This window comes from Myotis yumanensis, unplaced genomic scaffold, assembly GCF_028538775.1.
Source record: "Myotis yumanensis isolate MYYU_CA2020_CCGP unplaced genomic scaffold, mMyoYum1.0.hap1 SCAF_10, whole genome shotgun sequence".
Taxonomy (NCBI): domain Eukaryota; kingdom Metazoa; phylum Chordata; class Mammalia; order Chiroptera; family Vespertilionidae; genus Myotis; species Myotis yumanensis.
The window spans coordinates 81,499,711-81,511,823 of NW_027223761.1; the positions used below are offsets into that span (position 1 = coordinate 81,499,711).

A 12,113-nucleotide genomic window follows, 5' to 3' on the forward strand; every position below is an offset into this window, starting at 1 on the left:
GGTGGTGCTCAGGGAACAGACTGATGGCTAGTGGGTAAGTGGGGGCGTGAGGGCAGGCTTGCTCCTAGAGGAAGGGTTTTGAAATGGCCTGGAAGGTTGAGTTAGATTTCAGCACACAGAGGGACATGAATTCAGGACACAAGCAGATCCCCTGCTCTTCCCACAGACACCACTGGGAGGTACTATTGCTCTGCACCACCGGGATCCTGGGGGCACGATTGGAGCAGTTTCCTCTGGTGGGGAGGGGAGGGCTGATGGGCCGCCTTCTGCTGGTGGTGGGTGTGCCCGCAGAGTGTAGAGTGCAGACTTCGGCCCTTCCAGCAGGCGCCCAAGGGTGATGGAGGGGGTGGGGCCGTGTACCTCAGCAGGCTGCCGAGACTCCTCCCAAGTCTCTCCTTTCCCTCCTTTTATCCTCCCTGAGACCCCTGAAGCCAGGGGCAAGCGAGATCTGCGTGGCTTTCCTTCCCGGGGGAGGGAGTCCGTCCACTCCCAGGATCAGCAGGGACGGTTCCTGATGGAGGGAGGCACCGGCACACCTGAGCCTCCTGCCCCAGCGCTGGGTCTCGGGCCCTGCCGGCCATAGCGGTCCTCTAGATGGGGAGCAGGTGACAGCTGCTCTGAGCCCTTAGTCCCACCCCAACTGAAGAGCAGGGCCCTAGGCCCACCCAGCAGAACACGCTCAGCCCGACAGGTGGTGCAGCTGAAGGGGGCCTGGCAGTCTCCTGCTCCCACGGGGCGGGCGGCAGGTCCGTCGGATGCCTGGGTTCTGCCACTCACCACCCACCGTGTGGCCTTGGTGAGATGCCCTCTGACCTCCATTTCCTCGTCTGTAAAACGGTGCTGACAGTTACACTCTCATGATGCAGCTGCAAGTATTAAACGAGAGCATTTGCCCAGCGTCGGGCGTGTATTCAGTCCTCAGTCAAGGTTAGTTCCTGTCTCCCACCAGGGCTCAAGCCCAGGAGGAGAGGGGGCTGGTCTGTCCCCTACAAACCTCAGTGATGGGGCTCCCCGCCTCCCCTTGGCCCCTTTCCACTCTCTGGCAGACCCTCCTGAAGTCTCCCCTCCCTTCAAACTCGGGCAGGGAGCCGTGCAGAAGGATCCGCCTAAGTCTGCGGCCCGGCCCGGCGGGAAGCCTTCGTGGTCCTGTCCATAAAAGGCCTTTCCCGCTGGTTCCCCAGCAGCGAGCCCCGCCCGCCCGCTCCATCCCCCAGGCACGCAGGGAATGCTCGGGCAGCCCTGGCAGAATGCTCCAACTTGGTGTCTTTCCCCAAATATGGAGCCTATGCGAGTCGCTGGGGGGCCTGGGGTGGGGAACGCAGCCTGTTTCCTCCAGCAGGAGGGGCCGGGGGGGAGGGGGGAGCGGGGGGAGGCTGACATCACCGCCGAGCAGGCCTTTAAACCCCTCACCCAGCCAGCGCCCCATCCTGTCTGTCCAAGTCCAGACAGAGCGGAGTCCTTCCTGCACCTCAGAGCCCTGTGAGTGCGTTTGCCCCGGGCTGGAGGGAGCGGGCCGGGCCTGAACGGGCGGGGAGCCCACCCTCCGGGCAGTGCACCCCGAATCTCCAGGTGGGAGGTGGTCCTAGCGGATGGTGATGGCGGGAGGCGTCTGGAGCCACGCTGCTCACTGGGCAGCTGGGCTTATTGAAGTGCCTAGGATGCCTGGCTGGCGAGGAGGGAGCAGAGAACAGAGCAGAGCGGGGCAGAGGGGGGATCGGCTCTGCTGCCTGTCGTCTGGGTGGGGGGTGTTGAAGGAGGTGTGAGTCACTAGTGCTGGGGAGCAGTGACCCTTGGGGGTCCTCGGGGCTGAGCAGCCTGGAGAGCCCCGTGCAGTGGGAGGGGCGCAAAGCCCTGGATTCTGAAGGAGGCAGGGTGCAGGGTGCAGGGTGCAGGGTGCAGGCAGAGGTGAGGGCTGATGTTCTGGGTACACAGCTCCTTCCAGACACTGAGAGAGAAGGCACCTCCCTACAGGCAGAGGGTGGGGCCTGCACTTCCGGGAGCGTCCAGGCCTGGGGCCCTGGGCTCCCCTCTGGGTCTATTGAGAGTAGCAGTGCATGGCTCTTCTCTGCCCCCAGAACTTAGACGAGCCTCCTCTCCTGCCCCCTGTGCCCAGGGGGTCTACAGGGGCTCGTGCCTCTTAGCTGTGTTTTCCTTTGAAGAGGGGAGGCTGACAGAAGCCGAAGGGCAGGGGCATGAAGGGCAGGGGCGGGAAGCCCAGCGGCAGACTGTCCCGCCTGCCATCCCAGGAGCCTTTGTCTGGACCGTCCCCTGGGTGCGGTGGTCTCCCCCTCCTCCCAGCGGCTTCAAGGCGAGGCTGGGCAGGTCTTTATCCAGGTTTCTTGGAGCGCTGCACTGGCACACTCTTCACCAGGAGGCATGTGTGCATGTGCGTGTGTGTATGTGAAATGCATGCTCCCCCCCGCACCCCCCCCCATTCTGATCAAAATCCATATTTGTCTCTAGATCGAAGGGCTGCCACTATGGGACTGGCCACCTTGGCTGGCTGTTCTGAGTCTCCTGAGACTATAACCTGGGGTGGGGGGCGCACACTCTGCTCCCCTGCTGTCCTCACCTCCAGCACAGTCTGGGGCGGGGGGGGGGGGGGGGGGGGTGGATTCCAGAGGGCAGGGCAACCCTGGCCGGTGTGGCTCAGTTGGGTTGAGAGTCCTAGGTTTCCCGGTCAGGGCACATGCCTGGGTTGAGGGCTTGATCCCCAGTAGGGGGCATGCAGGAGGCAGCCAATGTTTCTCCCTCTCCCTTCCCCTCTCTCTAAAAATTAATAAAAACATTTTTGTGTTTTTTTAAAAAGAGGGCAGGGCATGGAAGACGGTGAGCCTGGACCACAGGGAGGCATGCTGGGCCTGGGATGGGGGTGAAGCTGAGATGAGGGAGGAGGGAGGCGGGGCCAGGATGAGCTGGGATCGCCTGTCCTTGCTCACTGGGAGTTCGGCCAACAGGGCTTTGCCCAGGAGCCCTTGGTGATGAGGGAGCAGGGGCAGGGGGGAGACACAAAATAGTTTGGGGAAGGGAGGGGTGTTTGTAGCCCAGAGCAAAGCTTGGGTTCTTTGGCATCACTAGTGGAGAAGGCGGGGGCGGTGGGAGGGCGGGGGGGGAGGGGGGAGTGGGATGTGAGGGAGGTGCTGAGAGAACCCTGTCCTCAGAGCGGCCCCACCCTCACGTTACAAATAAGGACACAGGAGAAAAGTGCGCTGCCCAGTGCCCAGAATGAAGATGCATCCTCCACCCCATGCTCGCTCTCCGGCTGGTTTTGAAGAGGGTGGAGGCTGTGAGGCCGGAGGGACAGCCGCCTGCCAGGTGGTCCCAGCCCCGAGGGAGCTGCACTGCCTTTGCTGCGGACACGCGTGGGCCTGGGGAAGGGGGGCGGGAGACGGAGTGTGGGGAGGAGGGTGTGGAGAGGGAGCCGGGGAACAGGCTGACCACTCATTCCTTGGGCCACTCCCTCTTTCTCAACCTCTGACCTCCCTGAGGCCAGGGCACTGGCTCAGCCTCCTCAGCTGGTCTCTGGGCGGCACCCCAGGTTGATACCTGTGGTCAGGACAGTTGAGCAGCCAGACCCAGTGCTCCTGCGGTCTCCCCTCCCCTCCCCTCCCCTCCCCTCCCCTCCCCTCCCCTCCGCGGGCTTTCCCGATGGGGCCATCCTGCACGGGCAGGTCCTTGGCTCTGGGGCGTCCCGAGGACTCTGGCTTCCTGGTCCCTCAAGCTGCTCCTGTGGTGTGAGGACCTGGGCACGAGGGAGAGTCCAGGGCACCAGCTGCCCTGAGGGAATGCAGCGCCTTGGCCCCAAGCCCCTGGGCGCCCTCTTTCCGGCCCTTGCGGCGGGAGGGGGAGCCTCTTCTCGTAGCCAGGGGCAGGGCTGACTTGGGTAGGAGGGCCCTCTGGGCTGGGGCGTGGAGTCTGAGGGGAACCACCTCACACCTGGCAGGACAGACACCTGCTGGCTTCTTCTGGGGCCACTGGGGCCTCCTCCAGAGGCCTCCACAGATCCCCTGTGGCCAAAGAGAGAGCTCTGGATTGGGGGCTGGCTCTCAACCCCCACCGAGCCACACGGTGTAAATAAAGTTTTATTGGAACAAAGCCATGTTCATTTGTCTATGTCTTGCCGAAGGCTGCTTTTGTGGGACAATGGCAGAGACCATATCGCTTGCAAAGCTTAAAACACTTATGTCTGGTCATTCACAACACAGTTCACCCAGCCTGCTCCCGACCGCCAGACCCGGTCTCCTGCCCCCTGGTCTCCAAGGCTGGAGGGGCCCCGACAGGGGAGGCCTGGCCCAGAGGGGCAGAGCCAAGAAAACCAAACCAGGGAGCAAGCGGAGAAAGACAAAGGTTTAGGTGGTGGGCACAGCTGGTTCTGACCCTGCCCTCTCCCCTCTCTGCCTGGTGCTAAGCTCTCCCCAAACATGGCCAACAAGGGACCCTCCTATGGCATGAGCCGCGAGGTGCAATCCAAGATCGAGAAGAAGTACGACGAGGAGCTGGAGGAGCGGCTGGTGGAGTGGATCGTGGTGCAGTGCGGCCCGGATGTGGGGCGCCCGGATCGCGGCCGCCTGGGCTTCCAGGTCTGGCTGAAGAATGGCGTGGTGAGTGGCACCTGGGGAGGGGTCGGGCTGTGCCATTCTGTCAGTGTCCTGGGGCAGGCACCCCGAGCCGCGTGCCAAGCCGTGTCTCTGCCTGGCAGATCCTGAGCAAGCTGGTGAACAGCCTCTACCCCGACGGCGCCAAGCCAGTGAGGGTGCCCGAGAACCCTCCCTCCATGGTCTTTAAGCAGATGGAGCAGGTGGCTCAGTTCCTGAAGGCAGCTGAGGACTACGGCGTCACCAAGACGGACATGTTCCAGACTGTTGACCTCTTTGAAGGTACAGAGAACAAGGGGGTGGAGGAGCTGGGTGAGGACGGGTGGCTCAGGCAGGGACCTTTGATGGAAGCAGGAGTGGGCGGTACAGGGAGACCACAGCACACTCACAGGGGCACACACACCAGGGCCCTGGAGCCTCGAGGTTCCGACGTGACCTTGCCCCGAGGTTGGCTGTCTTTCTGAGCTGTGGGGTGGGCCGCCTTGGGAGTCCTGTCTACAGGGCCCTGAAGTGTGCCCGCCCACAGGCAAAGACTTGGCAGCTGTGCAGAGGACCCTGATGGCCCTGGGCAGCCTGGCCGTGACCAAGAACGACGGGCACTATCGTGGAGACCCCAACTGGTTTATGAAGTAAGTGGCTCCTCCAAGTGCGGGTCTCTGATGGTGTGAGTGATTTGGGGAACAGATAGCCAGGGAGGGACATGGTCTAAGAGGGGACATGGGTCCCTAAAACTATTTGACACTTTCCTTCCTACCCTCGGGGCTCAACCAGCCTCCTAGCCTGAGGGCCAAGCTAGATGAAGGCGGGGGGTGGGGTGGGGGGGTGGGGGGTGAAGACACGACCAGGAGGGAGAGAAACCAGGCTAGGGAGTGGCAGAGCAGCCAGCAAGCAGGCCTGGGAGTGATCACCGGCCGGTCCCTCCTCTAGGAAAGCCCAGGAGCACAAGCGGGAGTTCACGGAGGGCCAGCTGCAGGAGGGCAAGCACGTCATTGGCCTGCAGATGGGCAGCAACAGAGGGGCCTCCCAGGCCGGCATGACAGGCTACGGGCGGCCTCGGCAGATCATCAGCTAGAGGGCCGGGCCAGCGCCCAGCCCGGCCTCCCCGCTCGTCGGCTGCAGCCTCCCTCCTCGCCCACCTCCCACACCCGAGTTCCTTCGCCCCAGCCAGCTTCCGGGCTCTGAGCTCCATCACTGAGCACAGGGGACTGCGCTTGGACAACTCGCCCCACCCCTGAGCCCGATTCTTCCTCTGAAGCACTGCTCCCGGCCTTCCCCAGCTCCCCGCCTCCTCCTCGGTCTCCCCCAGCCTGGGCTGTGCAGGAGGCTGGGCTGGGACAAACCCACCGTCCTCCTAGCCTGCAGACGCCCATTGAGGGAGACCCAGCCCAACCCCCCCCCCCCCGCCCCCCCGCTCAAGTTTGCTGGAATATTTCGGGGGTTGAAATTCAAGGTGAAAATATACATCAATCTTTTCTCAGGCCTGGCTGGCAGTTTGATTTGCCCTCGTCACTTCTGTGTGGTTCTGGGAAAAAGGGCATCTGTGAGGCCCTGGCCAACACCCTCTGAAGAACCCCTCCCACTGCAGGGTCCTGGGTGCAATTCTCAGAGGACCAGGCCATGGGAGAGGAGAGTAGATCTCGGGGCTGACAGGGAGGAGCTACTTGGCAACTTGCTTAGCAGAGAAGAGGAGATGGGAGGGGGCAGAATTATGTGGAAGTTTTTTATTTGGAAAAGCTGTGCAGAAAAAACTCCACAGAAGTTGCTGTGACAGGAGGAAATCAAACCTTAAGTGTTAAAAAAATGAGTCAGCCAACCAGCTCAGAAGAGGGGGAGCCAAGAAGGGAGTCAGAGCTGCTGGCAGACAGCTGGCCTTGGGGCAAGGCCATTCCCTGAGCACTTTCCGAGGAGGACAGGGCGGCTGGGCTGGGTGGCAGTGGCCGCACCCGTCCCAGTCCTGTGCAGATTCCCCTGGAAGCAGCAGCCGGGCCAGGCCCTCCCCGGCTTGGCCAGGAGCATCGTCCTGACCCTTTGGGATGAAAGGTGGGGATTGTGAGGGAGTCGGGGGTTCAGGGGTGGCTTCTGATTAGGGAGACTGAGGCAATGGCTTGAGGGCCGCGTACCGGGCGCAGGGACCACAGCCACACCCGTATGTCCAAGGTCCAAGGCTTAGGCAGGAAGGGGAGGACAGTCTGCTGGCTCCGGGTCCTGGGTCCTGAGGACAGGATATTCCGGGCCCTTCCAGTCCCCACCTCTGCGCCCTTCCCAAGTGACTCCAGGGATGTTTCTGCTGGGATGCTCTTCTGGCTACGGCAGGTCCCTTCTCACGCCTGCACCCCCGGCCAGGGGAACTGAGGACGGAGGCCTGCCCAGAAGGGACGGGCCAATCCCATCTGGTCCTTCTCACCCGAAGCTGCTGGTTCAGGAAGGTCCTGTGCTGCTGCCACGTTCTCTGTACGCTACTCCGTTGTCCCCTGGAAAGCCGTGCTTCCCTGAGCGCAGTCAGAGGAGCTCTGGAGCCTTGGCCCGACGTGCGCATCCGGGGCACCTGCTCCCAGGATCCCGGGACTTGGGAGCAGCTGCCAAGCTCCCCGCAGGGGAGGAAGAGCCTGTGCCAGGCTGAGCTGCTGTCAGTCAACACATCTGCTCCTCCCTGCCCTGCAGGCCTGGGGCCGTGTCATCCTCAGCGATGAGAGGGCCTGCGGCCTCCGCCTCCACTCCTCCAGGGTCCTTGCTGCTGCAAAGTGGCACTGACTCCAGTTCGGCCCCTTCCTCCCTGGCTTTTCGGCTTCTTTGGGGCCGGAGGCAGGGTCCGCTCCGACAAACCGGGTGAGAGGCCACATTCCTCTGGCTCAAGTAGACTTCCAGCACGTAGTACACAGTCCAGAAGGCGGCAAAACAGCCGACCAGCACCAGGGTCTGGGGGAATCCCACACCTACGTTAAGGACGTTTCCCAAGACCCGCAGCCTTTCCTAGCCCAGAATGCTGAGCTCAGAAAGTCTCTCTCCCACGAGAGGCTGCCTCTGCTGCCCCAAACCATTCACCTACATACTAGGAAGTGCCAGCTGGCAGGGGGACAACCCTGTCTTCCACCACCTTGCCCATCCCTCCAAGCTCTCCTCCTCCCCCCCCCGCCCCCTCCAGTGTGAGGCTTAGCTCAAGCACCTTGAGGGTGTTAGGAGTGATGGTGTAACCAACTTCCTCGGGAATTTTGAGCCCAGGAGGGCAGGGCAGAGTGAAGCCGTCATGCAGGTATTTTCCACTCATGGCGTCGTCTAAGAGTCTGTGGAGAAGGAAAAACAGGCTGTCCAGTTGAACTTGGTCCCATCTGCCCGGCCCGGCCTCCCCCCTAGAGCTGAAGTGGGAGGACGCAGGATGGGTTCCCAGGGAGGTGGAGTGCCTGAGCAGCCCCCTTCCCTCTGTACCTACCTCTGTCTGTCTCTGATGTCCACCGGACTCCACGCAGAGCCATACAGGGTCAGCTGCCATTGCCGGAGGGTGCCGGCCGGGAGCGCCTCATCTCCTAGGGCAGCAAGCAAGGTGGGCCGTGAGCCGGGCCCTTGTCGGCCACACAGACAGCAGAGCTCCTGCCATGTGACAGGGCTTGGCCAAAGGAGCTGTCTCGTGTCCACTGAGCCCAGGGTTCTTCAGATCTGCCTCTCGGGGTCCCCTCGGGATGGAAGGGGTGGTGAAAGATGGTACTCCAAAGCAGAGAAGTTTTGCCTCTCTCTCTTTTTTAATCCTCACCCAAGGACATTTTCCATTGATTTTTAGAAAGAGTGGAAGGGAGGGGGAGAGACACAGAGAGAAACATCGATGTGAGAGAGACACATAGACTGGTTGCCTCTCGCAAGTGCCCATCGGGGTCAGGGATTGAGCCTGCAACTGAGGTACATGCCCTTGACTGGAATCGAACCTGGGACTCTTCAGTCCACAGGTCAACACTCTAACCACTGAGCAAAACTGGCTCGGGCTTGCCTTTGTCTCTCTCATATTTTGAGATTTCAGCTGTGGTTTTGCTTGGGAAAAAAAATCCTTCTACTAAATCAAGGGCTAAAACCACCAGTCTACAGGACACCTACCTGAACTGGCAGGTGGGAGGCTGGGCTCAATTTCCAGTCTCCTCCCTGAAGCGGTGGCCTCCCACAGCCACTGCACCCCTGGAGGTGGCCCGGTCTCCCCAGAGTTACCTGCCTCGGGCTGGCGAAGGCAGGCTATGTGCGAAAGGGCTTGAAATGGGTGTCAACAAGGAGTCTCTGTTGCTCCCCTGAGGAAAGCAGACCAGCCACTGGGGAACACGAGAGTCAGCACAGAGGGCACGTGACACCAATGCCAGTTCTGGATGGGGCTTGCCTCTGGTCTGCCCAGCTGGCTCATGGCAGCCCTAGGCATCCACACGGACCATGTCTGTGGGACCTGGGAGGCAGAGGGATCAGACGGCAGCCATGACAGCAGGGCCCGAGGGAGGGGGCAGGCTCACCTACATCCCTGACCACGAGTCTGTAAGACCCTCGCGCCCTCTCCCCCCAGCAGCGCACAGTGGAGAAGGTCCAGTCCTCGAAGCCGCTGGGGTCCCTGGGGGAAGAAGAGAGTGGAAAATCTGGAGGCCGCGGAGAAAGCCCTTTTCTCATGGTGGCAGCCCTGGAAGTGCGGCAGCTGTCGCCAGCTGTGAGGGAGGGAGGGAGGGAGGGTGCTAGGGGTCCCCTGCCCCTGAGCTCAGGGGTCTCATGCCCGCGTGCTGTGCTGGAAGAGGCAGAGGTGGGCGAGCACAGGCGGGGCTGGCAGCTGGGGTTAGGGCTGCTTTCTGGGGCGCTCACGAGCTCCACCTGGTTTCCTCATTTGTCAAACGAGGTGGCACAGGCGACCCCACATGGTCCTCGTGAGGACTGGAGGACACGGTGTAAAGTGCTGTGTCAGCACCGTAAGCACTCGCGTGAAGCCCATCATGACCGGCTGCCAGCCGCCAAGGGCGCCATGGGCCCAGGACCTCGCCCGTGGCCAGGTCTCCTGCCCTGGGAGAGGCCCTGGTTGCAGAGGGCTCAGAGGCGGCGGGTACGTACGAGTCCATGCTGCGGGGGGCGCCGATGAGGGACACCATGCCGCTGGGGCAAAAGAGCCGCAGCTCCAAGCTGCCACGTCGAGGGTGAGTGATGGAGACCGTCACGGCCACGTGCTCCAAGGTCTGCAGTCCCGACATCTCCAGGTCCGTCCTGCTGACTGAAGGAGGTCAGGCTGAGCAGCTGGGAAACCAGCCCCACAGACACTTATACCCACCTCATCCCTGCACACAGGGGCTCATGCTCATGAAGCCACTCGGAGCACCCACGGCCACTCCGGGGCCTTGTGCACCAGGTAAAGGGGAGGCGGCGGCAGCTTTGAGGCCCTTTACACTCTGGGGGCTAGTTGGGGAGACAACACAGAAGACACAGTACAAGAACCAAACGGAGAACTTCATCAGTTCATGCATCCGACGCATAATTGCCCCAGTACTGCCTCAGTTCAGGGCCTGCACCAGATGCTGGGAATGCAAAGGTAAGTCAGACATGGTCTCTGCCCTCCACCGGCCAGTGGAAATGCTAGGGTGTGAGGCACGCATAACTAACACCAGAAGCCAGACGAGTGGGTGGGTTCAGGCACACAGAGAGGAAATGAATGCAGGTTGCTAGAGGGTATTCTAGAAGGGAAAATGGCATATGCAAAGGCAGAGGTAGAAATGGTAGTTTCATAAAGAATTAAAAAAAAACTACTTAAGAAAATAAACTTCAAGGAAACTGAATAAAAAACAAAATCAAAAGGATATATCGTGTGTGATTTCATCTATATAATGTTCACGTGTAACATAACTAGAGATGGAGACCAGGCATTAGGGGCAGGCCAGAGGGGACAGTGTGGCCCGGTGGGTGACATGAGGGAGTGCAGTGAGGATGGGACTGCTCTCAATTGTGGTTGTGGTATTGGTTATATAAGGCAACACGTGGTAGAACTGCATATGCACATACACGCACACACGACTGCATGTCTAACTGGTGAAATAGATAAGCTATAAGCTCTCTGGACTGTACCAGTGCCATTTTCCTGGTTTTGACAGTGTACTCTAATTATTTAAGACATTAACATATGGAAAAGGGTAACTGGAATTTCCCTAACATTTCTTTGCAACCCCCTATGAATCTAAAACTATTTTAAAGAAAAAGTTTTTTAAACAAACAAGCTGCTGAAGTAGAAGACGCAGTTGGAGAATATTGAGAGTCTTTCTAATAACCGTTTCCCCACCAGCGTGTCCTCGCAGGCAGGGCGAGAGCGCCTGTTCATAAACAGACCGGAGGCGCTGAGGAGGGGCAAGGGACCCAAGACGAGAAGGGCTTTCAGAACTTATTTTAAACAAGCAAGCTCTATCACAGATTACTGGACAAGAATGGAGTTGTGTGCCCTGACCGGTTTGGCTCAGTGGATAGAACGTCGGCCGGCGGATTGAAGGGTCCCAGGTTTGATTCCAGTCAAGAGCATGTGCCTTGGTTGCGGGCACATCCCCAGTAGGGGGTGTGCAGGAGGCAGCTGATTCAATGTTTCTCTCTCATCGATGTTTCTAACTCTCTATCCCTCTCCCTCTCTCTGTAAAAAATCAATAAAATATATTTTTTAAAAAAAGAATGGATTAAAAAAAAAAAAAGAGTGGAGTTGTGTGTGTTTTAAAAAAAGTGCGTAAGGAAGGTGACTCTTCAGAGCGCCGGGTAGGAGGAGTGGGAGTAGGAGGTGACAGGCCAGCTGAAGTCCCTGCCTTACTTATCCTAGGGCTGAGGTGAGTGAGCAGGGAGAGCTATGACTGGAGAAGAAGAGGAGAAGAGGCTGAACCTCCGGGACACCGCTTTGTTTCCCGACCTGCTGCGGCCCCCTCACTGCATTCCCGAGGAGCGCACCCCGTTATCCACTAGGACACTGTGGGGACTGCCTCCTGGTGCCATACTTCATGTTTCTTTACCTCTTCGGCTCCAAACACCTCTCTCCATCCCATGTCAGCACCCTTTCCCTGAGCAGACCCTGGGCCTTGTCATTACCTGGGACTCCCTCATTCTGAATGCTTTGGGAACTTTCATCGAAGCTTTTATTAGATAAGCAACACAAATTAATTGAAGACAAATTAGAAAAGTGGTTGAGCAAAAATGAAAAAAAAAAAAGCTCCCACAACTCTTGATAACATGTTGGCAAACATCTATCTAGACTTCTCTGTGTGTGTGTGAATTTCCTTCAGTTCCATCTGTAAACTCTTCAAAGCCAATGTCCCACCTCCTCGGAAAGCAACCTCTGTCCTTCCACCTTCCTCTCTCCCTCCTTGACCCTTCACTGTCTTGCTCTTCAAGAAATTTATCCAGCTCTTTTTTTTTTTTTTTAACTGTAATTTATTTTATTTTTTTAACATATTTTATTGATTTTTCACAGAGAGGAAAGGAGAGGGATAGAGAGTTAGAAACATCAATGAGAGAGAAACATCAATCAGCTGCCTCCTGCACACCTCCTATTAG

General features: G+C 59.2%; 2 protein-coding genes across 9 annotated transcripts in view; one reads left to right on the top strand and one right to left on the bottom strand.

The window, feature by feature from the left end:
- Positions 1 to 1,384: 1,384 nt before the first annotated feature.
- On the top strand, positions 1,385 to 6,072 carry TAGLN (transgelin). Of its 3 annotated transcripts, none has more exons than XM_070426119.1 (5): positions 1,385 to 1,479; positions 4,410 to 4,601; positions 4,700 to 4,877; positions 5,122 to 5,224; positions 5,523 to 6,072. In XM_070426119.1, the coding sequence occupies exons 2-5, from the start codon at positions 4,422 to 4,424 to the stop codon at positions 5,665 to 5,667; spliced, it is 606 nt and encodes a 201-aa protein (XP_070282220.1). In that variant the 5' UTR covers positions 1,385 to 1,479; positions 4,410 to 4,421; the 3' UTR covers positions 5,668 to 6,072. The 3 variants fall into 3 exon arrangements, with proteins under 3 accessions (XP_070282220.1, XP_070282221.1, XP_070282219.1); XM_070426120.1 differs by lacking the exon at positions 1,385 to 1,479 and adding an exon at positions 1,551 to 1,569; XM_070426118.1 differs by lacking the exon at positions 1,385 to 1,479 and adding an exon at positions 3,245 to 3,315.
- A 229-nt stretch (positions 6,073 to 6,301) lies between these two features.
- Positions 6,302 to 12,113, bottom strand: part of PCSK7 (proprotein convertase subtilisin/kexin type 7) — a 32,513-nt gene continuing 26,701 nt past the window's right edge. For 3 of the 6 annotated variants that reach the window (XM_070426115.1, XM_070426114.1, XM_070426117.1), the window contains exons 13-17: positions 9,654 to 9,810; positions 9,074 to 9,168; positions 8,023 to 8,116; positions 7,759 to 7,876; positions 6,302 to 7,511 (exon numbers count right to left, since the gene is read on the bottom strand). In XM_070426115.1, coding sequence (XP_070282216.1) covers positions 7,227 to 7,511; positions 7,759 to 7,876; positions 8,023 to 8,116; positions 9,074 to 9,168; positions 9,654 to 9,810 — 749 coding nt within the window. In that variant the 3' untranslated portion in view covers positions 6,302 to 7,226. Of the gene's footprint in view, positions 7,512 to 7,758; positions 7,877 to 8,022; positions 9,169 to 9,653; positions 9,811 to 12,113 lie in introns of those variants that run through there. The other 3 variants (XR_011472871.1, XR_011472870.1, XM_070426116.1) reach the window with 3 other exon arrangements.

Excerpts from the sequence above, each read along its gene's own strand:
- TAGLN (XM_070426119.1), top strand. The coding sequence starts at position 4,422 with ATGGCCAACAAGGGACCCTCCTATGGCATGAGCCGCGAGGTGCAATCC. Across the intron at positions 4,602-4,699 it reads TCTGGCTGAAGAATGGCGTG|ATCCTGAGCAAGCTGGTGAA; the intron begins GTGAGTGGCACC and ends TCTGCCTGGCAG. Across the intron at positions 5,225-5,522 it reads GACCCCAACTGGTTTATGAA|GAAAGCCCAGGAGCACAAGC; the intron begins GTAAGTGGCTCC and ends TCCCTCCTCTAG.